The sequence below is a fragment of the Mastigoproctus giganteus genome, chromosome 2 (genome assembly GCF_048544385.1).
Source record: "Mastigoproctus giganteus isolate SK-2022 chromosome 2, ASM4854438v1, whole genome shotgun sequence".
NCBI lineage: Eukaryota > Metazoa > Arthropoda > Arachnida > Uropygi > Thelyphonidae > Mastigoproctus > Mastigoproctus giganteus.
In genome coordinates this window covers 164785109-164811215 of record NC_143576.1, presented here as the reverse complement: position 1 = coordinate 164811215, position 26107 = coordinate 164785109, and the positions used below count along the sequence as shown (strand labels likewise).

General features: G+C 38.6%; 1 protein-coding gene across 3 annotated transcripts in view; it reads left to right on the top strand.

The window, feature by feature from the left end:
- The window catches only part of bchs (WD repeat and FYVE domain containing 3 bchs), a 1877108-nt gene that overhangs the window by 1766389 nt on the left and 84612 nt on the right, over window positions 1–26107 (top strand). For all 3 annotated transcript variants that reach the window (XM_090389621.1, XM_090389619.1, XM_090389620.1), the window contains exon 67: window positions 3780–4208. In XM_090389621.1, the coding sequence (XP_090245747.1) occupies window positions 3780–4208 (429 nt within the window). The remainder of the gene's footprint in view (window positions 1–3779; window positions 4209–26107) is intronic.

Genomic DNA, 26107 nt, shown 5'->3' with positions numbered 1-26107 from the left:
ACTCCTATTCTTTGTCGCCTTTTTTCACTTTCTTATTCCAAAGGTGTTTTTCCTTCTGCTTGGAAATTTGCTCATATCCAGCCAGTTCCTAAAAAGGGTGACAAATCCCTCCCATCCAATTATCGTCCCATTGCAATTACTTCTACTCTTTCTAAAGTAATGGAGAAATCAATTAACCGCCAACTCTTAAACTACCTAGAAACCTTCCGTCTGATCAACGATCGCCAGTATGGATTCCGTCAGTGTCGATCCACTGGTGATATTCTGGCTTATGTTACCCATTTATGGACTAATTCAATGGACAGGTTCGGTGAAACACAAATAATTGCTCTTGACATCTCAAAGGCTTTTGATCGTGTTTGGCATAAAGGTCTTCTAAACAAGCTTCCGTCTTATGGTTTGCCAACTGTTTTTAGTAATTGGTTATCCAGTTTTCTCTCTGATTGCTCACTGAGGGTGATGGTAGATGGCTCTCTGTCTTCTAACTTCTCCACTAATGCCGGTGTCTCCCAAGGTTCAGTTCTTTCCCCCACTCTTTTCCTCTTGTATATCAATGACCTTCTCCCGTTGACTGGAAATCCTATCCAGTTTTTCCGATGATAGCACATTGCATTCAACTTTCCATTTTGAGAAACCTTGTCCAGCTCAATCAGCTTCAAGTTCTTGAAAATCTGCTGCCAATTCCTTAAATGCCGATCTTCAGGTAATTCTCCAGTGGGGCAAAGACAACTTAGTTGATTTCAACCCTTCTAAAACTCAATCTTGTCTTATATCTCACAAAAAGGATTCTTCTGCTCCTATGCTTATCTTTAGTGACACTCCGATTTCTAGGCAAAATGATATATCTCTTTTGGGGATTACCCTCTCTTCTAATCTCTCTTGGCACAAGCACATTACAATTATTGCTTCCTCTGCATCTAAAAAACTTGGTTTTCTCTTTCGCTCTCGGCGTTACTTTTTCCCAAACAGCTGCTCACTCTGTATAAATCGCAAATCCGCCCTGCCATGGAATATTGTTCCCACATCTGGGGTGGTGCCCCCAAAACCTCTCTCAGGCTTCTTGATTCCATTCAGAAGAGGGCAGTTAGGTTATTTAATGATTCATCTCTAACAGTCTCTCTCCACTCGCTTTCTCATAGACGCACTGTTTCTGCTGCATGCCTCTTCTACAGATACTTCCATGGGCACTGTTCTTCTGAATTGGCTTCTATAATTCCCGCTCTCGCTTTCAAAACAGTCCGAACACGTGCCGCCACCAGCCAACATCCATTTACTGTCCAACTTCAAACCCACAGAACCAACTTTTCATCTTCCTCATTTATTCATTCAACTGCCGTTTTCTGGAACAACCTTCCTTCATACATATTTCCTGAAAATTATAGTCTACAGAAGTTCAAGTCCAATATCAACAAATATCTTCTTTCGTCTTCTCAACCTCCAACCCAAGCACGGTACTAAGTACTATAGGTTATAATACCTCTCGTGTTTGGGGTTCTCATAAAAAAAAAAAAATCAGTGTTTCCTCATACAGTCGTTCTTCTGTCAATCTTGCCATTCAAGTTTCCTGTCTTTGGACCATTTCCAGAAGCTCAGTATCTTTTTTTTCAGATGAGGTCACAATATTCCAAATGTGGTCTTAAATAGAAAGTGGTGTGTGTGTGTGTGTGTGTGTGTGTGTGTGTGTGTGTGTGTGTGTGTGTGTGTGTGTGTGTGTGTGTGTGTGTGTGTGTGTGCACGCCATGTGTGTTGTACACACACACATAGAACAGATGCATAATATCCCCAAAAGCCTGTCATTTCTAACAGGCTTTTGGGATATTATGCATCTTGGGTCAATTTAAATTGAAAATAATTAAGCATACTCCTGTCCAAAGTTGAACAGTTCAAGAAATAAAGAAATTTTAAAGAAAGCATTATTGTGGTTTTTGTCATGCATCTGGCAATCTAAAAATGCTGTAAAGAGCATTTTCACACCATGATGCACAGATTAATACTTGCTACTAGCTAGCAGCTCAATGATTGAAGTTGATATATATCATTCAGTGCAGCTGCGTTAGTTTTGTACCATTGTATGATGTAGTTCAAGTTGATTATTATACAATGCAGTTAGATTAGTTCAATACTATTGTAAAACTGTGTATCACTTTTTCACACAAAGAATATGATGACACATATCACATATGGGTTGTGCCTGGAAATAAACATACTACTGTTGAAAAATACTGATGTTTCCCTAGTTAAAAGATTCCACGTAGGGAAGTGTTTTCTAATGTGTACTCAATGCTCTGCAAAATTGGTTTGTTTCTAAACGTTTCTCCACTACTATAAAGGGAAGCAAAATGCTAAATGTCACACAAGAAAACATTCTTGAAATTGTATAGCACAATTCACAATTAAGCACTTCTAGAATAACTGGCTGCATCAGTGTACTACTACCACCTGTTCAAATGTGGTTAACATAAAAAATCAAGATGATCCATTTCAATCAGAGGATTCAGTATCTTGAACCTGGATTCTTTGCCATACATATGAATTTCTTTCTGCTATTGGCTCACAATACACGCACATGGCTCAGCCTCACGTTTTGCAGTCACACAGGCTTGAAGTACAGTCACTCGGTGCATGCATTCTATACACCTTTTGAGCTTGACCGCTTGGCTACAGCAGCCTTTGGATCATTCACTTTTGATTACTTATCCAACAGGAAACATCTATGAAATGTTTTTGAGAAACGAATTGACAAGTCCCTTAGAAGATACCATGATAATGAAGAAACATGATATATTTTCAATGCAAAAGTGCTTCATGTGAAGGAGTATTCTCACGATTCTGTTTTCACTGGTTGTATATGACATGCTGAACCCTGAATGTAGCTGCCAAGTGCTTTAGATCTTACCGCCATTTGATTACTAGCTTTGGGACCACATGAAAGGATTTGTGTACAAAACAGAAGTTTCCTCAAGACTCACAATGCTATAGCTACTCAGTCACCTGTTATGTGTGGGAGAAGTGCACAGAATTCCCAAAGAGGACATTTTGAACAATTACTGTGATTTAATTTTGTGTATTTAATGATTATGCTGTTAATAAATATGTAACAAATCTTTTTCTTTCTCTCTTTATAACTTATCTTATCCTTAGAAGTTTGGCAGAAACTTTCTAGTACACTGCAGCACATGTGTTTGAACAGCCATTTCATATTCTTTTATTGTGTCATGTATATTTGACCTTGATTTTGTAATAAAATTAGACCAGAGATGAGGAGGAGGAGGGTAAGTAAATGTGCATACTTTAGAAATAAAAATGTGTTTTCTTTGTATGTGTGGAAGAGGAACAACTTCAATGGAAATTAATTAGGAATGCCAAAGCCCTGGATTAATCAGCCTTTGGCTGATTAATCCAGGGCAGATTCTAGGTTTTGGGGATTAATTAGGATTAATCCCTACTCTGAAGAAATATGAAGGGGGAGATGCTAAAGAGTGGATCAGGAATCCTGTGGGTTCTCTTTGCAAATCTAATTGCTGGTGAAATTAAAAACCAAAGCAGTGGCAGGTGACTAACATACTTCAGGACACACTGTGATATATACTAACTGATTATATAATTTACTCTTTTCTGCATATTTTCATTTATTTGTTATTACTCTTATTAAAAAATAAATATCCATGGCACAGCATTAACAAACTCACATAGCATCTGTTATTGTAACCTACATGTATATTCATTAAATAATTTAATTATTTTAAATTACTTCATTAACACTGCTCGTTTTCTTTCAGAAAGCTCTATAGCAGTAGCGTGGAACAGTCAGCAGTGTGATTTGGAATCAAAAGAAGACAATAGATCCATTAGTCAGCCCACATTGCAACATTCCAAGACTGTATCTGGCCTACTGAATAACCAGTGCTCTCTGGATAGAGATATATCTGAGGGACCACTAGCACTTTCTGAAACAAAGAGGGAATGTGCAACTACACAGTTAGCTGGTAGTCATTTCTATCGAAGTAGCACTGTCACATCTGGTAAAGTTACATCTCAAGAAGATATTTTAGATGAAAATAAAGGAGGATTAAGAATGAGCAAGTCTGACACATCTTTAACTGATTCATTTGTAATTGTCTCAGAAAGTGATACCATTGATATAGAAAAATCAGTAGATCAAATCACACGAAAATATAGTAAAAAAAGAAAGAAGATACTAAGGGATGGTAAGAAAATTTTGAATAATACTGTATTTTCTTAACTACCATGTATATCCTTGACACCCTTATAGCCATGAATTCCATCTTTTAAGACATGTTAAATAAATAAAAAAACAAAATATATATATATATATGTGTATATATATATATATATATATATATATATATGTGTGTATATATATATATATATATATATATATATATATATATATTTAATGGATTTATTTTCTTTTTTGTGTTGTAATATTTGCTGCCAATGAACAAATCCTTCCTTTAAGTTACAGCCAGATGGGAAAATAAAAATGCAATATGGGGGATCCCCGTTATCCGAGGATAATTGGCTCCAGAAAATTCCACTTAAAACAGGGACCAATTTTCATAATGTTTATTATTTAAATAAAACTAAATGCAACTAGGCATAATATTTTAAGAGTTTAAGATTCTATTTCTATATAATATCGGTGTAGATACACCATAGCAACTCTTAAAGAAAAACTATGATAGTACTGTGAAAAGCATCATTTCATCTGTACCTCATATTGTGCTCATCCTTCACAATGAGTTTCCCATGTATTGCACTACCTCGATTCCATTAAATATATATATATATATATATATATATATTTAATGGATTTATTTTCTTTTTTGTGTTGTAATATTTGCTGCCAATGAACAAATCCTTCCTTTAAGTTACAGCCAGATGGGAAAATAAAAATGCAATATGGGGGATCTCCGTTATCCGAGGATAATTGGCTCCAGAAAATTCCACTTAAAACAGGGACCAATTTTCATAATGTTTATTATTTAAATAAAACTAAATGCAACTAGGCATAATATTTTAAGAGTTTAAGATTCTATTTCTATATAATATCGGTGTAGATACACCATAGCAACTCTTAAAGAAAAACTATGATAGTACTGTGAAAAGCATCATTTCATCTGTACCTCATATTGTGCTCATCCTTCACAATGAGTTTCCCATGTATTGCACTACCTCGAATAAGTAACGCTTCACTAATAGAGAAGATGGGGGCACACATCTGGTGAGTATGGGCTTTGCACACCCAGGTCCTGAGCTGGATACCATCATTCTTCCATTTTTTGGTGATTCCTTTCTACTTCTATCTCTCTCTCTCTCTCTCTCTCTCTCTCTCACAGGGTAACTCAGGAATTTTGTTTGTTTTGGCTGGTGCAGCATAAGCCTCGGGCTTCCTTGCACCATATAGCTAATAATAATAAGACTTGTTACTTATTCTCGGTGGGTGGGCAGGTACCCTGGTATTGCAAGTGAAGCGTTACTTATTCGAGGTAGTGCAATACATGGGCAACTCATTGTGAAGGATGAGTAAATATGGTGTGTCTACACCGATATTATATAGTACAGGCCGACCATCACTAATCCGGCAGCGTTAGGACCTATGGGGTGCTGGATTAGTGAGTTTTCCGGATCACTGGTGGTTATTTTAGCACATACATTAGTTTAGGAAAAAAATTCCCCAGGGGCCAAAAAATATTTAGGAAATAATTTGATTAATAATTCTAAAATAAATATTGCAATGTTGGTGTTGTCGTTTTTTGCTTAAAAAAAAGTTTTTTTTTTATGTCGCATATATGTGGCCAACGTGGCCACATACGTGTGACGCTATTACAGCATACATGTGAAGGTCATTTGTGATTAGTTTATTGCATGCACGGTGAGCGCTGCAATAAAACTAATTATGATAAAATAAACTCTCAAACATCACAATAAGTCTATCAGTATTGTTAGAGATTTTGTGAAAACAAGTACGTTAGCGCACTGTATTATCCATCATATTGTGTTTTGTTTTTCCGCAAGTTTGTGTAAGTGTGTTGTAAAAAAAAAAAGAAAAAAAAAAATTAAAAAGGAATGGCTAAAAGAAAATTACTAAGATAAGAGGAACTGAGAGAAATTGCTGGAATTTACAATTAAGCAGAGTTAAACTTCTCACAGACACACCACTGTTGAGTTTTTTCAGAAGTTCAACTTTACCTGTTATGGACGATGTACGGTGTTTGCGCTTCCTTTTTTTCGAGAGACACTTCCTTTATGCATTGGAACCAGGGCTGGGACTAAATGTGAGTAGGTTATAATAATAAATGCAGAAAAACAAGTGGGAATGGCTTGCCAGTGTTTATGAGTTCATGCCAACAGCTGATGCTGCAACCAAAACAGTAGCAGCAGGTCAGTGCGCCGACCTGGGAAATTTCAAATTACATTCGCGGAAATTATGTCCAAATTAGCGGTGGAACCGGATTACCGGTGGCCAGATTAGTGATGGTCGACCTTTAATGTTTATTATGTACTTGTACATAGTAAAAAATGAATGAATGAACTGAAAAATGAGAAAATCATTTTATTAGACACTTTTTATCATATGTTACACAATGTAAGGTTAAGTAAAGTTTATTGAAGTTACACTATTTTTCAGTTGTATGAATAAAGAATGAATCCACAGTTCATTTTTTTTTTTTTTTTTTTTTGTCATATTTTTTCAGATAAAATTGTGCCGTAGCATTTAGTTATGTCTTTAACTTCACACTTAACATTTGTTGCACAATCATGAAGAAGATCGTTCTCGCAAAAAATATTCAAGTTCTTGGTAAATTTTCTCAAGGGAAAAAACTTTAATTCTTTAACCTCAAACATCAAATTAAATTTGCAAATAAGCCATACATCCAGACTTTTGGTTCCATATTTTTAGAGAAAAAAGTATGTGGGGTATTCAAGAAAATATGGTATATATATATATATATATATATATATATATGTATGTTGGTCAATTTTATTTAATTAAATGGTATTTATCTGTAGGTAATTGCAACTGACAAATATCTAATACTGTAAACTTTACCAGATATCATTATTATAATCTTCAATAAGAACACAATATATAAGTATGTATGTATAGAAGAGTAAGTAATGAATGTGATGAGTAGGTAGTATACTAAAACCGGAAGTCGAAGTCATATAATAAAACAATTGTACCCGTAAAATAAAAGAAAGCAATATATTAAAAGCACTTAATGCTGCAAATTCGTTGATTTTAACGTCTTTCTCAAGGGTCAACTATCAAAACCAAAGGAAATGCAGCAGGAAGTGATGCCGTTGTTTCTAACATGAAATATACATAGCACGTGGTAGATACAAAGAAACCAAGTTATAATATGAGCATGTATGAAAGCTAGGTTAAGCATAGTTGTTAATATATGGAATGCTGACATATATTTCATGGTTGGCCCGACAGAGGCAGAAAAATGAAAAATAGTATAGAGTAATAAATGCAGAAAAGTAAAAGGTAACTGCAAGGGCTGAAATAAGGAGTTGGAACACTATCCCAGGATAGTGGAAAAGAAATAACTGACAGAGTAGCATAGCATAATGTGGATGCTGAACCTTGTATAAGGCAAAATATGCAATTATAGCAGAAAAATAGCATCTTGATATCTGCTATAATTGCTTTTTTTGCCTTATACAATTGGCGCCTACAATATCCTACTTTGCCAGGGCACAAAAGGTGATATAGTTGGACACGTTGGCACTAATGATATTAAGAGTAGGAGACCGGCAGAATTACTTAACAAGTACAGGTCACTGTTGAAAAAAAGCCGTGAATTAGGGTTGAATTTGAAAGTGTCTGCAATTCTGCCTAGACACGATAGGAGGAAGTATATGATGAGAGCCTTGTCGATCAATTCGGCCCTGGAAAGATTGTGCAAGGCTTAAGGGGTAGAATTTTTTTCAGCCTGGTCTGTACTTGTTAACAGGGATGGGATACACTTAAATAGAAAGGGTGCAAGAATATTTGCTGATGCTATCAAGGCAGTGTTAGGTGGGTCAGAAAACTGCTAGCTTGGGGGGGGATACAAGGACTAATAGATTAACAGTGCCCATTGGCAGAGGTGAAAGTTATTCTTGTACAGTTTCTATTGGAATGAGCAGAAGCCTGGAAAACAAGATTCAGGATATTTCAGAGAATGCTGGGAGTCATTGCAGTACAAGTAAACACATGGGTTGTGTGTTAGAGTAGCTAAGAATAGAAACAGGTGCATGTATACTTGCATGTACACCAATGCTAGGAGTTTGGTAAATAATTTGATGAATTTTAGGTATTGCTCAAAACATCAAAGGCGGATATTGTTGGGATATCAGAGACGTGGTGTCACACAGATATAAGGAATGCAGAACTGGAATTTGGGGAGTACAATGTGTACAGAAAGGATAGACAGGATAGGAAGGGAGGAGGGGTTATGCTATTAGTTAAGAAACACATAAAATCCAGGGAAGTGAAGCCAGTTGACTTCGCTGGACAGTGCAGTGTCGGGTCAATTTGGGGTGCCATAAGAATTGGGAGATCAAAATTGAGAGTAGGAGTGTGCTATAGGCCTAATCAGGTGGTAGATGACTTTCATCAACCGGTGAAATACCACCACTTTGCTTATTGGAGGCTTGAAGTGGTGAAACCCATGTTTAGTCTCTAGAGTCCCCCCCATACTTCTCCGTCAACCCATGCACGATACTAAGTACTATAGGTTTTGATTCTTTTCGTGTTTGGGGTTTTCATAAAAAAAAAAAAATGACTCTGATGAGTATAATAAGAAACTGTACAGGGAAATAGAGTGGGCCAGTAAATCAGAGAGTCTTATAATGGGGGATTTTAATTTCCCAGATATTGACTGGAATTTGTGGGTTGGTCACTCACACACACTAGCAAGGCTTTGTGGATTTATTGAATGATTGTTTTCTACATCACCATGTTCGGGAGGCAACTAGAGGGAATAATACTCTTGATTTGATTATCAGTAGTGATTCTTCATTCATTAAGAATCTGCAGATAAAGGAACCACTAGGTGGCAGTGATCACAGTGTGCTGAAGTGGGATTTACACAAAGAGGTAACTACCATCAAGGATAAGGGGAAGGGTTTTTGCTTTCGTAAAGGCGACTACAATGGTCTGAGACAGTATTTAAATTCTATACAGTGGGACCAACTGATGATGTTACCAACAGCAAATTCAAAATGGGAAGCATTCAAAGAACTTATCTTGGAAGCTACTAGGCTTTACATTCCAACTAAGAAATATTGTTCAAGATTTAGGCCTAAATGAATGTCAGATTTTTTTTTTTATGAGAACCCCAAACAGAGAGGTATTAGAACCTATAGTACTTAGTACCGTGCTTGGGTTGGAGGTTGAGAAGGCGAAAGAAAATATTTGTTGATATTGGACTTGAACTTCTGTAGATTGTAATTTTCAGGAAATACGTATGAAGGAAGGTTGTTCCAGAAAACGGCAGTTGAATGAATAAATGAGGAAGATGAAAAGTTGGTTCTGTGGGTTTGAAGTTGAACAGTAAATGAATGTTGGCTGGTGGCGGCACGTGTTCAGACTATTTTGAAAGAGAGAGCGGGAATTATAGAAGCCAATTCAGAAGAACAGTGCCCATGGAAGTATCTGTAGAAGAGGCATGCAGCAGAAACAGTGCGTCTATGAGAAAGCGAGTGGAGAGACTCTGTTAGAGATGAATCATTAATTAACCTAACTGCCCTCTTCTGAATGGAATCAAGAAGCCGAGAGAGGTTTTGGGGGCACCACCCCAGATGTGGGAACAATATTCCATGGCAGGGCGGATTTGCGATTTATACAGAGTGAGCAGCTGTTTGGAAGAAAAGTAATGCCGAGAGCGAAAGAGAAAACCAAGTTTTTTAGATGCAGAGGAAGCAATATTTGTAATGTGCTTGTGCCAAGAGAGATTAGAAGTCAGGGTAATTCCCAAAAGAGTTATATCATTTTGCCTAGAAATCGGAGTGTCGCTAAAGATAAGCATAGGAGCAGAAGAATCCTTTTTGCGAGATATAATTTGAATTTGAAAGTGTCTGCAATTCTGCCCAGACACGATAGGAGGGAGTATATGATGAGAGCCTTGTCGATTAATTCGGCCCTGGAAAGATTGTGCAAGGCTCAAGGGGTAGAATTTTTTTCAGCCTGGAATGTACTTGTTAACAGGAGAGATTGCTTCTACAGGGATGGGATACACTTAAATAGAAAGGGTGCAAGAATATTTGCTGATGCTATCGAGGCAGTGTTAGGTGGGTCGGAAAACTGGTAGCTTGGGGGGAGACAAAGACTAATGGATTAACAGTAGCCACTGGCAGAGGTGAAAGTGATTCTTGCACTGCTTCTATTGGAATGAGCAGAAGCCTGAAAAACAAGATGCAGGATATTTCAGAGACTGCTGGAAGTCATTGCGGTACAAGTAAACACATGGGTTGTGTTAGGGTAGCTAAGAATAGAAACAGGTGCATGTATACTTGCGTGTACACCAATGCTAGGAGTTTAGTAAATAAATTTGATGAATTTGAGGTATTGCTCAAAACATCAAAGGCAGATATTGTTGGGATATCAGAGACGTGGTGTCACACAGATATAAGTAATGCAGAACTGGAATTTGGGGAGTACAATGTGTATAGAAAGGATAGACAGGACAGGAGGGGAGGAGGGGTTATGCTATTAGTTAAAAAACACATAAAATCCAAGGAAGTGAAGCCAGTCGACATCGATGGACAGGGCAGTGTCGAGTCAGTTTGGTGTGACATAAGCATAGGTAAATCAAAATTGAGAGTAGGAGTGTGCTATAGGCCTAATGACTCTGATGAGTATAATAAGATACTGTACAGGGAAATAGAATGGGCCAGTAAATCAGAGAGTCTTATAATGGGGGATTTTAATTTCCCAGATATTGACTGGAATTTGTGGGTTGGTCACTCACACACTAGCAAGGCTTTTGTGGATTTATTGGATGATTGTTTTCTACACCAGCATGTTCGGGAGGCAACTAGAGAGAGTAATACTCTTGATCTGATTATCAGTAGTGATTCTTCATGCATTAGGAATCTGCAGATAAAGGAACCACTGGGTGGCAGTGATCACAGTGTGCTGAAGTGGGATTTACTCAAGGAGGTAACTACCATCAGAGGTAAAGGGAAGGGTTTTTGCTTTCATAAAGGCGACTATGATGATCTGAGACAGTATTTAAATTCTATACAGTGGGACCAACTGATGATGTTACCAACAGCAAATTCAAAATGGGAAGCATTCAAGGAACTAATCTTGGAAGCTACCAGGCTTTACATACCAACCAAGAAATATTGTTCAAGGTTCAGGCCTAAATGGTTGTCAGATGAACTAATGAGACATATGGCAGAGAAGAAAAATGCATGGGATACATACAAATTAATGGGTGACATGGAAGCCTATGATAGATATAAGTTGGTCTGTAACCAAGTCACAAAGGAAATTAGGCAGGCAAAGGCAGATTATGAGAAATCCTTGGCAAAGGATGCAAAGAAAAACAGAAAAGAGTTCTTTACCTATTTAAACTCAAGAAGGAAAGGGATGAATCAGATTGGTCCACTGGATGTTGATGGTTCAACGGTTGAGGATCCAGCTCAGGTGGCTAACAATCTAAACGAGTATTTTGAATCTACATTCACACATGAGGAGTTATTCAGGAAGGGGAATGTCGTAGGTGAAGTAAACATTGGCAGTGAGCTAGATGATTTTCTACTAACTGAGAGGAAAGTGGAGGAGAAATTGTTGAGGATAAACATAAAAAAGGCACCCAGGGTGGATGGGATCTATCCAGTTATATTAAAGGAGGCAGCAAAGGAAGTAAGCAAACCCCTAGCCATAATTATGAGAGCTTCTTTGGACTCAGGGAGGGTACCCATGGACTGGAGATGTGCAAATGTAACCCCAATTCACAAAGGAGGATCAAAGGCTGACACAAGTAATTATAGACCTGTTAGTTTAACTTCGGTCCCAGGAAAATTAATGGAGACACTGGTTAAAGAAGCACTGCAGGATCATCTGGACAAGAATTCAGTTATAGCTCAGACACAGCATGGTTTTGTTAAGGGCAGGTCTTGTCTGACCAATTTGATTGGATACTATGATGTAATCACAAAAGAACTGGATGCAGGAAATAACTTTGATATTATATATTTGGATCTTAGAAAGGCTTTTGATACTGTTGCGCAAGGAAGACTGCTGCACAAATTGGAGAAGTGTGGCATTGGAGGCAAATTGCTGCTATGGATAAAGGGATGGTTGAGTGGCAGAAGACAGAGAGTGGTAATCAATGGACACTGCTCAACGTGGACTAATGTTATTAGTGGAGTTCCTCAGGGTTCAGTGTTGGGTCCATTGTTGTTTTCTGTATTTATAAATGATACTGATGATGGTGTATCAGGCTTAATGTCCAAGTTTGCAGACGATACCAAGGTTGGCAGGGTTGTTAAGGACACTACTGATACTAGCTGCTGCAACAGGATCTGGAAAGATTGAGCAGATGGACTGAGAAGTGGCAAATGAAGTTTAACATTGACAAATGTAAAGTACTACATATGGGAAACAGTAACCCCAGATCAACGTATCAACTCTGTGGTACTACGCTGACAGTGGTAGAGAATGAAAAGGACCTGGGGGTAATTGTGCAGGCAGATATGAAGTTCTCTGAGCAGTGCAGACGAGCTGCAAGAGTAGCTCATGGTGTCTTGTCAATGATATACAGGAATTTTTCTAGCAGGGACAGGGATGTGATTATTCCCTTGTATAAGGCAATGGTTAGGCCACATCTTGAGTACTGTATACAGGTCTGGAGGCCTCATTTCAAGAAGGATGTAGAGCTGCTGGAATGAGTACAGCGAAGGGCAACAAGATTAGTGAATGGAACAAAGGGTTGCTCTTATGAAGAAAGGCTTAAGTTTTGCAAATTACAGAGCCTGGAGACTAGGCATTGGCGAGGTGATCTGATAGCGGTGTATAAGGCTTTGAATGGCTTGAGCATGCTCAATGCCGATGGGATTTTTCCTCTTGCTCAGAATAATCACCTGAGAGGGCATAAATTCAAATTGAGGAAGGACGGATGTCGGATAGATGTGCGGAAATTTGCCTTTAGCCAGCGGGCAGTTGGTTTGTGGAATAGACTCCCATCGCTTGTTGTTGAAGTTGATAGCCTAAACAAATTTAAGGCTCAGCTGGACAGGTATTTCGAACGAACGGAGAGGTGAAATGGGAGTAGTTGTTGCTTTTTTTTTTTTTTTTGGCCGATGCTGAATAAGCTTGCTTTCTTGCATCATATGCCTCTACTAATGCTAATGCTAATATAAGACAAGATTGAGTTTTAGAAGGGTTGAAATCAACTAAGTTGTCTTTGCCCCACTGGAGAATGACCTGAAGATCGGCATTTAAGGAATTGGCAGCAGATTTTCGAGAACTTGAAGCTGATTGAGCTGGACAAGCTTTCTCAAAATGGAAAGTTGAATGCAATGTGCTATCATCAGCAAAACTATGGATAGGATTTCCAGTCAATGGAAGAAGGTCATTGATATACCAGAGGAAAATAGTTGGGGAAAGAACTGAATCTTGGGGGACACCGGCATTAGTGGAGAAGTTAGAAGACAGAGAGCCATCTACCATCACCCTCAGTGAGCGATCAGAGAGAAAACTGGATACCCAATTACTAAAAACAGTTGGCAAACCATAAGATAGAAGCTTGTTTAGAAGACCTTTATGCCAAACACGATCAAAAGCCTTTGAGATGTTAAGAGCAAACTACTTGTGTTTCACCGAACCTTTCCATTGAATTAGTCCATAAATGGGTAACATAGGCCAGAATATCACCAGTGGATCGACACTGACGGAATCCATACTGGTGATCATTGATCAGACGGAAGGTTTCTAGGTAGTTTAAGAGTTGGCGGTTAATTGATTTCTCCATTACTTTAGAAAGAGTAGAAGTAATTGCAATGGGACGATAATTGGATGGGAGGGATTTGTCACCCTTTTTAGGAACTGGCTGGATATGAGCAAATTTCCAAGCAGAAGGATAAACACCTTTGGAATAAGAAAGTGAAAAAAGGCGGCAAACAATAGGAGTAAGTTCAGGAGCACAGGTTTTGAGAACAAGTGGAGAAATACCATCAGGACCTGAAGCTTTCTTAGCATGAAGATTCATCAAAATCCTTCTGATATCCTTTTGACGGAAGACCACAGGAGGCATTGAATGGAGCGTGTTAGGAATGGTGGGAGGTGTTTTACCAAGATCATTAATACATGAGCTCGAAGAAAAATGGGATGCTAGCAGGTCAGCTTTATCCTTGGCTAAAGTGACAATAGAACCATCTGGTTTGGACAGAGGTGGGAGCAGAGATGGGCAAAAGTTGCGGCCAATAGCTTTGGCAAGAGACCAGAATGCTCGGCTACCATTAGGGCAAGAAGCAAGTTTTCTACTCTTAGCCTGTTCAAACTCTAGTTTGGACTGATTAATAACTGCTTTACAATTGTTGCGAGCTTTGGTGTAGGCAGAAAATGAAACTGAAGAATTAGAAACAAGCCAATTATGATATGCAACATTCTTCTCTTGGACAGCCTTAGCACATTTATTGGAAAACCAAGGTTTAGATAAAGGACGAGATTTTAGAGTGGAGTGTGGGATAAAGGATTCCATTCCTGCAAGAATAATTTCACTGACACGATCTGAGCAAACGTTGACATCAGAAGTTTTGAAACAGTAATCCGACCAAGGGAAAGAAGAAAAGAAGTCTCTCAGGTCATCCCATTTTGCATTCTTGTAATGCCAAACAATACGAGGTTGGGAATAGCCATGAGATAAAGGTTCCATTGGAGAAGAGACAATCACCAAGTTGTGATCTCAAGTGCCTAAAGGACCTCTCACTTCAACCTTGTACTTAGAAGGGTTGTTTGTGAGAAAAAGATCAAGCGTATTGGCTGTATGATTAGGATTGTCCGGTATTCTTGTAGGTAAATGAACAATCTGTGCTAGGTCATTAGCAATTGCAAAAGCCTCAGCATCTCGACCTGCTGGGTCGGTGTGACTAGAAAACGGAAGCCAGCTGGAGTTGTGAACGTTAAAATCACCAAGGAAAATTACCTCACTGTTAGGAAAGTTGGACTGGAGAAAGTCAAGTTGCAAAGAGAGGAAGTCAAAGAGCTCCAAGTGATTAGTGGAGTTGGAAGAACGGTAGAGACAACAGATGAATTTTACACAATGAGGTAGAGAGATTTTAAGCCAGAAAAGATCAAAGAGAGGAGGTTCCAAATTGCCAAGTCTCTGACAGGGAATATCAGAACGGACATATGCACAAGTACCACCTTTGAGGCGAAAGGAATCATACAGCAAATAATTTGGACATCTGAGATGAGCAGTAGTTGAATCAACTGATAACTGAGATTCAGTCAGAAAAAGTACATGGGGTTTGGAAGACTGCAAGTGGAAATGGACATCGTTGAGATTTCGTTGAAATGGACATCGTATATTTGTGAAATGAATTAGGAAGTCCTTGGGAGGTTTAGATCTTTTCGCAGATAAGCTTGCTCTATTATTTTGACAATTCATGGTGTATGAGACATATGGCAGAGAAGAAAAATGCATGGGATACATATAAATTAACATGTGACACAGAAGCCTATGATAGATATAAGTTGATCTGAAACCAAGTTACAAAGGAGGTTAGGCAGGCGAAGGCAGATTACAAGAAATCTTTGGCAAAGGATGCAAAGAAAAATATCCCCAACAATATCCGCCTTTGATGCTTTGATGCAAAGATTCATCCCCTTCCTTCTCGAGTTTACTTATGTAAACTCTAGAAGGAAGGGGATGAATCAGATTGGTCCACTTGATATCGATGGTTCAACTGTTGATGATCCTGCTCAGGTAGCTAACAAACAAAATGAATATTTTGCATCGACATTCACAAATGAGGAGTTATTCAGCGAGGGGAATGCATTCAACTCTGGCAGTGAGCTAGATAATCTTGTAATAACTGAGAGTAAAGTGGAGGAGAAATTATTGAAGATAAACACAAGAAAGGCATCTGGGGTGGATGGGATCTATCCAGTTATATTAAAGGAGGCAGCAAACGAAGTAAGCAAACCTTTAGCCATAATTATCTGTCGGGAATACTCAGGGACTCATGGGAGGTACCCATGGACTGGCGATGTGCAAATGTGACCCCAAATCACAAAGGAGGATCAAAGGCTGGCAGAAGTAATTAAAGACCTGTGAGTTATAGACCTGTGAGTTTAACTTCTGTTCCAGGAAAATTAATGGAGACATTGGTTAAAGAAGCACTGCAGAATCATCTACACAAGACTTCAGTTATAGCTTGGACACAGCATGGTTTCGTTAAGGGAAAGTCTTGCATGACCAATTTGAAAATTACAAAATTACAGCTGTGAGTTACAGGCTCCGAAAAAACGATAAGTGTTTGCCTTTTTATTTACATAATTGTTATTTTAGATTGTACTTAATACATAGTCTTATAGTTATAGTTACGCTGGTTATTTTTATTTTAATTTACATAAACAGTTTTTGTGGATTAATACTTCATATAGGTAAAACCGTTATTTTGTTCGAATCTTGCAGTCATTGTTTTTGTATAAAGTGGTAGGGAATTCAAATTTTTAATTGAGGTAGCTAGGTAGCTCTAACGTATAATTATATAGAGTAATACGCTTCACTGTTTCCATTAGATAGCGTAGTATTGATATTTAATTTATTTAATTTATTGATCTTATTAATTTAAAGTATCATGCCCCAAACTAGAGCAGCAAAGCAATGGGCACAAAGTGGCAGGAGTGCTGTGACTTGGGGGAGAACTGAGGGCGGCGATTCTCCAACACATCACAGCCTAAAAAAATGTGCAACTTGTGAAATGTTTGCCGAACTCTCTGGAACGGAACATGATATTGACATGGGGGATGTCTTTGTGTGTGCGCGCGATGTAAGGAAATCAGGCGACAACTCAGCGTTGTTATGGGCCTATATGAGAGCTTGAAGGACAGGGTGGATGCCCTCGAAGGAACTAAATTGAGGGACCCATCAGGCTCTCAGCTGCCCACATCAACGTCCTAACTTGCACTTGGTCATCACGCAACACAGCGGCAACCCCCAAGGCAGAATGCTCTGGTCCTACAGGAACTAGTAGTTGTTGGTGACTCTATTGTGAGGGAAACAGGAAATATGCTTTGTAAAAAGGATAGGTGGAACAGGACCAGGGTATGTCTGCCAGGGGCAAAGGTTGATGATGTTGTAGAGCGGATATCATCTTTTAAAGGCACAAAAGGTGATATAGTTGTACACGTTGGCACTAATGATATTAAGCGTAGGATACCGGCAGAATTACTTAACAAGAACAGGTCACTGTTGAACAAAAGCCGAGAATTAAGGTTGAATTTAAAAGTGTCTGCAATTCTGCCCAGACACGATAGAAGAGAGTATATGATGAGAGCCTTGTCGATCAATTCGGCCCTGGAAAGATTGTGCAAGGCTCAAGGGATAGAATTTTTTTCAGCCTGGACTGTACTTGTTACAGGAGAGACTGCTTCTACAGGGATGGGATACACTTAAATAGAAAGGGTGCAAGAATATTTGCTGATGCTATCGAGGAAGTGTTAGGTGGGTCGGAAAACTGATAGCTTGGGGGGATACAAGGACTAATAGATTAACAGTAGCCGTAAGCAGAGGCGAATGTGATTCTTGCACAACTTCTATTAGAATAAGTAGCGACCTGGAGCAAGGGGTGTTGGGGGTTTCAGGGACGGATGGCAGTCATCCTGAAATAGGTGGGTATATGGGATGTGTTAGGGTAACTAGGAATAGGAATATGCATGTATACCAATGCTAGAAGTATAGTAAATAAATTTGATGAATTTGAAGTGTTGGTCAAGACATCAAAGGCAGATATTGTTGGGATAGCAGAGACGTGGTGTCACACAGATATAAGGAATGCTGAACTGGAATTTGCGGAGTACAATGTGTACAGAAAGGATAGATAGGGAGGAGGTGTTATGCTCTAAATTAAGAAAAACATAAAATCAAAAGAAGTGCATCCAGTTGATATAGATGAACAGTGCACTGTTGAGTCAGTTTGGTGTGACATAAGCACTGCGAAAGCAAAAATAAGAGTAGGAGTGTGTTATAGGCCTAATGACTCGAATGAGTACAATGAACAATTGTACAGAGAAATAGAGTGGGCTAGTAAATCGGAATGTCTTATAATGGGGGATTTTAACATCCCAGATATTGACTGGAACTTGTGGTTGGTCACTCACACACTAGTCAGACTTTTGTGGATTTATTGGATGATTGTTTTCTGCAGCAGCATGTTCAAGAGGCAACCAGAGAGAGTAATACTTTTGATCTGGTTATCAGCAGTGATCATTTGTGTATTAAGAATTTGCAGATAAAGGAACTACTAGGTGGCAGTGATCGCAGTGTACTGATGTGGGATTTACTTAAAGATTTAATTACCATCAGGGGTAAAGGAAAGGGTTTTTGCTTCCGTAAGGGTAAGTACAGTGGCCTCCGACAGTTTTTAAATTCTGTACAGTGGGATCAACTGACGATGTTACCAACAGTAAATTCTAAGTGGGAAGCATTCAAGGGATTAATCGTGGAAGCTACTAAAAGTTTCATACCTATTAAGAAATATTGTTCAAGGTTTAGGCCAAAATGGTTATCTAATGAACTAATGAGACTCATAACAGAGAAGAAAAATGCATGGGATGCACATAAATTATCAAGCGATTCAGAAGCCTATGGCAGATATAAGCTAGTCTGTAATCAGGTCACAAACGTGGTTAGGCAGGAGAAGGCAGATTACGAGAAATCCTTGGCAAAAGTTGCTAAGAAAAACAGCAAGGATTTCTTTACTTATATAAACTCTAAAAGGAAGGGGATGAATCTGATTGGTCCACTTGACATCGATGGTTCGACTGTTGATGATCCTGCTCAGATAGCAAACAAACTGAATGAGTATTTTACATCTACATTCACACATGAGGAATTATTAAGGTTTAAAAATGGCAGAAGGTTATCAAATTGTACCAGGATACTTAATGATTTTGTAAAAACTGAGAGCAAAATGGAGGGGAAATTATTGAAGTTAAACATAAGAAAGGCTCCTGGGGTGGATGGGATCCATCCAGTTATATTAAAGGAGACGGCAAAGCAACTAATCAAACCCTTAGCCATAATTATGAGAGCATCATTGGACTCAGGGGAGGTTCCCACAGACTGGAGATGTGCAAATGTATCCCCAATTCACAAAGGGGGATCGAAGGGTGACACGAGTAATTACAGACCAGTTAATTTAACTTCTGTTCCGGGTAAAATAATGGAGTCACTGGTTAAAGATGCATTGCAGGATCATCTAGACAAGAGTGCAGCAATAATTCAGACACAGCATGGGTTTGTTAAGGGAATGTCTTGTCTGAGGGCACCTCCGTAGCCAGGTGGGAAGGAGCAGCAGTGCGTAGCACACGCTTCTTGATTAGACCGGGGTTCGAGCCCGTCACCACCAAATACGGAGGACACGAAAAGGTCAGGAAATGACCACCACATATCTCGGAGCAATATGGCCTTAGTTGCTAATGCTCCTAAAAACCAAATAACATAACATAACATGTCTTGTCTGACAAATTTGATAGGATATTATGATGTGATTACAAAGGAACTGGATGCAAAAAATAATTTTGATATCATATATTTGGATTTCAGGAAAGCTTTTGACGCTGTTGCGCATGGAAGACTATTGTACAAATTGGAGCAGAATGGTATTAAGGGTAAGTTGCTACAATGGATAAAAGGAGTGGGAGAAGACAGAGGGTAGTAATCAATGGGTTCTGCTCTTCGTGGACTAATGTTATTAGTGGAGTCCCACAGGGTTCGGTGTTGGGTCCACTGTTGTTTTGTATATTTATCAATGATATTGACGAAGGTATATCAGGCTTAAAGTCGAAGTTTGAAGATGATACAAAGGTTTGTAAATGACAGTAATAGCAGTGTGCTACTGCAACAGGATCTAGATAATTTGGTCAGATGGGCTAAGAAGTGGCAACTGAAGTTTAACCTTGACAAATGCAAATTACTGCATATGGGTAGAAGTAACCCCAGAGAAATGTATCAACTGTGTGATACTACACTTAAGGTGGTAGAAAATTAAAAAGACCTGGGAGTAATTGTGCAGTCAGATATGAAGTTTTTTGAGCAATGCAGACAGGCTGCCAGGGCAGGTCATAGGGTTTTGTCAATGATATATAGGAATTTTGCTAGCAGGGAGAAGGAGGTGATTGTCCCTCTGTATAAAGCAATGGTCAGGCCACACCTTGAGTATTGCAGGTCTGGAGGCCTCATTTTAGAAAGGATGTAGATTTACTTGAGCGTGTATAGAGAAGGGCAACAAGATTTGTGAGGGGAATGAAGGGATCCTCTTACCGAGAGAGGCTTAAGTTCTGCAAATTGCAGTGGCTGGAGACTAGGCACTTGGGCGCTGATCTGACTGAGGTGTATAAGGCCTTGAATGGGTTGAGCACGCTGAATTCTGATGGGCTCCTTCCATTTGTTCAGATTACGAACCTAAGGGGGCATAAATTCAAATTAAGAAAGGACAGATGTAGAATAGATGTGCGGAAATTTGCTTTTAGCCAACGGGTGGTTATTTGTTGGAACAAACTTCCATCTGTCGTTGTGGAATTTTTAGGTTGAATAAATTTAAGGGGGAACTGGACAGGCATTTGGATGGAATGGTGTGATTTTATTTTTTTTTTTGGGTGATGTTGCATGAGCTCATACACTTGCTTTCTTGCATCACATGCCACTATTACTACTACTTGGATCTTAGAAAGGCATTTGATACTGTTGCAAATGGAAGACTGCTGTACAAATTGGAGCAGTGTGGCATTATTATTATCATTAGCCATATGGTACAAGAAAGCCTGAGGTTTATGCTGCACCAGCCAAAAAAAAAAAAAATTTTCCTAATTACGCAGAGAGAGAGAGAGAGAGAGAGAGAGAGAGTAGTAGTAGTAGTGGCATGTGATGCAAGAAAGCAAGTGTATGAGCTTATGCAGCATCAGCCAAAAAAAAAAAAAAATCACACCATTCCCTCCAAATACCTGTCCAGTTCCTCCTTAAATTTATTCAACCTATCAACTTCCACAATGACAGATGGAAGTTTGTTGCAGCAATTAACCACCCGCTGGCTAAAGGCAAATTTCCGCACATCTATTCTACATCTGTCTTTTCTTAATTTGAATTTATGCCCCCTTAGGTTCATAATCTGAACAAGTGGAAGGATCCCATCAGAATTCAGCATGCTCAACCCATTCAAGGCCTTATACACCTCAATCAGATCACTGCGCAGGTGCCTAGTCTCCAGCCACTGCAATTTGCAGAACTTAAGCCTCTCTTGGTAAGAGGATCCCTTCATTCCCCTCACCAATCTTGTTGCCCTTCTCTGTACACGCTCAAGTAAATCTACATCCTTCCTAAAATGAGGCCTCCAGACCTATACGCAGTACTCAAAAAGGGGTGGTTGAGGGGGAGAAGACAGAGTGGTAATCAATGGACACTGCTCATCGTGGACTAATGTTATTAGTGGAGTCCTTCGGGGTTCAATGTTGGGTCCATTATTGTTTTCTGTATTTATAAATAATATTGATGATGGCATATCAAGCTTAATGTCCAAGTTTGCAGACGATACAAAGGTTGGCAGGGTTGTCAAGGACACTACTGACACTATGCTGCTGCAACAGGATCTGGAAAGGTTGAGCAGATGGGCTGAGAGGTGGCAAATGAAGTTTAACATTGACAAATGTAAAGTACTACATATGGGGAAACTGGAACCCCAGAGCAACATATCAACTCTGTGGTACTACACTGACAGTGATAGAGAATGAAAAGGACCTCGGGGTAATTGTGTAGGCAGATATGAAGTTCTCTGAGTAGTGGAGACGGGCTGCAAGAATAGCTCATGGTGTCTTGTCAATGATATACAGGAATTTTTCTAGCAGGGATAAGGAGGTGATTATTCCCTTGTATAAGGCAATGGTTAGGCCACACCTTGAGTACTGTATACAGGTCTGAAGGCCTCATTTTAAGAAGGATGTAGAGCTGCTGGAACGAGTACAGAGAAGGGCAACAAGATTAGTGAATGGAAGAAAGGTTTAACTTTTGCAAATTACAGTGTCTGGAGACTAGGCACCAGCGAGGTGATCTGATAGAGGTGTATAAAGCCTTGAATGGTTTGAGCATGCGCAATGCTAATGGGATTCTTCCTCTTGCTCAGAATAATCACTTGAGAGGGCATAAATTCAAATTGAGGAAAGACAGATGTAGGATAGATGTGCGGAAATTTGCCTTTAGCCATTGGGTAGTTGATTTGTGGAACAGACTTCCATCCCTTGTTGTGGAAGTTGATAGCCTAAATAAATTTAAGGCTCAGCTGGACAGGTATTTCGAACGAACAGAGGGGTGGTGGAAGTGGGTTTTTTTTTTTTTTTTGGTTTTTTTTGGCTGATGCTGCATAAGCTTGCTTTCTTGCAGCATATGCCTCTACTAATGCTAATCTTTTCTCCATTATCCTAAGATGTACTGCTTCATTGTGTTTAATTTCGTTCTTCCCAACACAATTACCTTCTTAATCCTTGTACATCTTACTGCATTCCAATGCCTGGGTCACTTTTACACACTATATATTTATGGACACGAGTACATAACCTTCCTTATTTCTATCTCAGCGTGTTGATCTACTCCATTCGACCTACTCCTTGACTACGGCATGGTACTACAGTAATTAGTGTTATTGACCCTCTGTTCCAACTCCTTATTTCAGCCCTTGCAGTTACCTTTTACTTTTTGCATTTATTAAAAGGCGCTTCCGTAGCCAGGTGAGAAGGAGCAGCAGTGCATAGCACACGCTTCTTGATTAGACCGGGGTTCGAGCCCGTCACCACCAAATACGGAGGATGCGGAAAGGTCAGGGAATGACCACCGCATATCCCGGTGCAATATGGCCTTAGTTGCTAATGCTCCTAAAAACCAAATAACAAATAACATAGCATTTATTTATTTATACTACTTTTCCTTTCTCTGTCTCTGCCGAGTCAGTCATGAAATATATGTCAGTATTCCATATATTAACTGCTATGCTTAACCTGGCTTCCATACATGCTCATATTACCACGTACTGTATATTTCGTGTTTGTTAATCTTTGTAATTCCGTGCCCTTGTGGCTTCAAGCCCCTGAAACCTCCAGCCTGTTTAACTTGGGCGACAGAGGATTTTACTGACCAGTGATAGATTTCATTGGTTATTTTAGTGTTCCATTTGAGAATGAGTTGCTGATTGAGAGCTCCTTGACGTTGTGCATATATTGTATATAGTTAACCAGATATCAGCATTATTGATTTTTGGTTTTTATTGTTATATATTGAATTTTAATTGATACAATTTTATTTTCCTCTGGTGAGGTAGACTTTATTAGTGATGAAGAACTGCTGATGGCTATAGCGAAGTAACTGAAAATGAATGTGAAGAGATAAGTAGGGCAATTTTAAGTCAGGCACAGGAATTAACAGAAATTGGGGTATTTTCAGGTGGAAGTTTAGCTAGAACTCCTGTTAAGACTAGATCTTCATCGCTTTCTGTTCCTCCACAAGGAACACTGGATAAATGTTCTAAAAAGAAAACGTTACAGGTAAAAGAAGTGACTACTGACTCTAATGTGCAGGGCAAAAAAGCAAGGAATCAGAAAAGACAAAGAAAAGATGACAGCATAACAGATAAAACATAAATTGAGGGCTTTGAACATGTTAGAGAGGAAGAAGTCATTTAAGGAACTTTTTATGGGATATAAATAGCAAGATTCCAACTGCTGCTATACGAATTATCCTTGATTTTTTGGATAAATTGGAAGCAAAGGCATAGGACATTCAAACTGAAAATATGATGTTAAAAGAAAAACTAAACAAAAATTCTGAAAAGGTGTGTCAAGAAACTTGTGCTACTGTGTCTTCTAAAGAACTGGTGTCTGGTAATGCAGTTCCAAAAGCTCCAAAGATGATGATAATCAAGGCTACTACAGATCAGTATAAAACGAGTGAGGAAATAAATACTGATATCTTGAAGAAAGTTAGGCCAATGTTGTCATATGGGAGAGTGAGAAATATTAGGCCCATAAGAGATCGTTGTGTAGTTGTGGAGGCAGCGACCCACAACAACATAGCAAAACTAAAGGAATATGAAAATACAAAGTATGGGTTTAAAATATAATGTGCCTAAACCTATTAGGCCTACAGTGGTTGTATTTGATGTTGAGCAGGTATAACTAAAGAGGACTTTCTAAAGCAAGTTTGATTAAAGAACTTTAAGAATTTGAATAAAACTAAGAATTCACAAACAGAGAACTGGGTTCTGCATTTGGCACCTGTCTTATAGTTGAAAATTAAGAATATGTCAAGATTGTTTATGGGCTGGTCAGCACGTAGATTTAGGGAAATATATACAGTAACTCAATGTTGTAAGTGTTTATCATTTGGACACATGGCGAAATATTGTAAGAGGGAGATACTGTGTGTGTGTGTGTATTGTGCTAAGATAGGACACTCTTATAAGGAATATCCTGATCGAAATCAGCAACCTTTAATTGTAAGAGAAACAAAGTTGAGGCTGCTCATGCACCTGTTGCTAAAGCATGTCCTGAATATAAGAAAGCATTGGAGATTTATAAGAAAAAAATCAATTATGGCTAGTGAATTAAAAGTATTTCAGTTGAATGCTCAATGTGCAAAAAATGTCACATCTCAACTTATTTAATGGAGCGTGATAATATTGTGGTTACCCCCGCAATATTATCACAACTTATGTTCGTGATTGCGGAAAAATATGTGGTTATCCATGTGGATATAAGATAATATTAGAAAATGTGCCAATGGCTACCAATATCAGGCATTCATAAGAATTAGTTGTTACTAAGGTGATGACCTTTTGTAATAGAAATGTTGTATGTTGTTAGATAATTGGCAGCTTTGGTCGAGTGTATCTCATGACAATGTATTGTCAATATTCTGAAGAGATAGATCCATATGTGGATTATTTGAGAGGCTGCAACAGACATTTAGCTCCTGTGAGTTGGTAGTTGCTTTAGACTCTAATGCTAATTGTCCGTTATGGGGCAGTGAGGTTTCCAACAAAAGAGGAATAATGCTGGAGGAATTTCTTGCTGCTTCTGCAATGGAAGTGATTAATGTAGAAGGAAAACCACCCACGTGGGCAGTCATATATAGATCTCACAATTGCGACTGGTGCAGTTGAAAATAAGATTAGAATTTGGGAAGTACTAGTGGGATATACAACCAGTGACCATGACAGCATCTCTTTCAAGATATGTACATAAGATAGAATTCGAAAGGTGTACGATGATAGTAGATTTCTTGTTAAAAATGCTATGTGTAATAAGTTTAATGATAAGTACTTAGGATTAATATCTGATGTTGACTGGCCAGGTTTGACTTCTCAAGAATATGTAAGGACACCTACTGATGTGTTGTTAAAATCTTGTAAAGTATTAATGAAGACAAAGTGTTTTGTTACCAGGCCTTTTTTCTGGTGGAATCAAGAACTGACACAGATGTGGAAAGTGACTATGCATTTGAGAAGAAAGTGTCAAAGATGTAGGTTTGGTGATATAGATCTTGTTAATTATTGTGGCAATTTGTATAGGCAGCATAGCTGTCAGCAGTACTAAAATAAATAGTTGGAAGCATTTAGTAGCGGAGCAGGGATCTTGAGATCCATGGAGTTCAGTATTTAAAATATTGACTAATAAAAAGTACTTAGCTGAAGTTTCGTGTGCTATTGGCAACAAGAATAATCAAACTTTAAATTAGGCTAATTTCGTGAGCATTGTCTTAGACAATCTCTTTCTGGAAGATATAAATTCTGTGGACACACCATAATAAATTCTTATGAAACATGAAAATGTCTTGTATAATTCTGTAAAGTGTGAGGAAAATTTTACTAT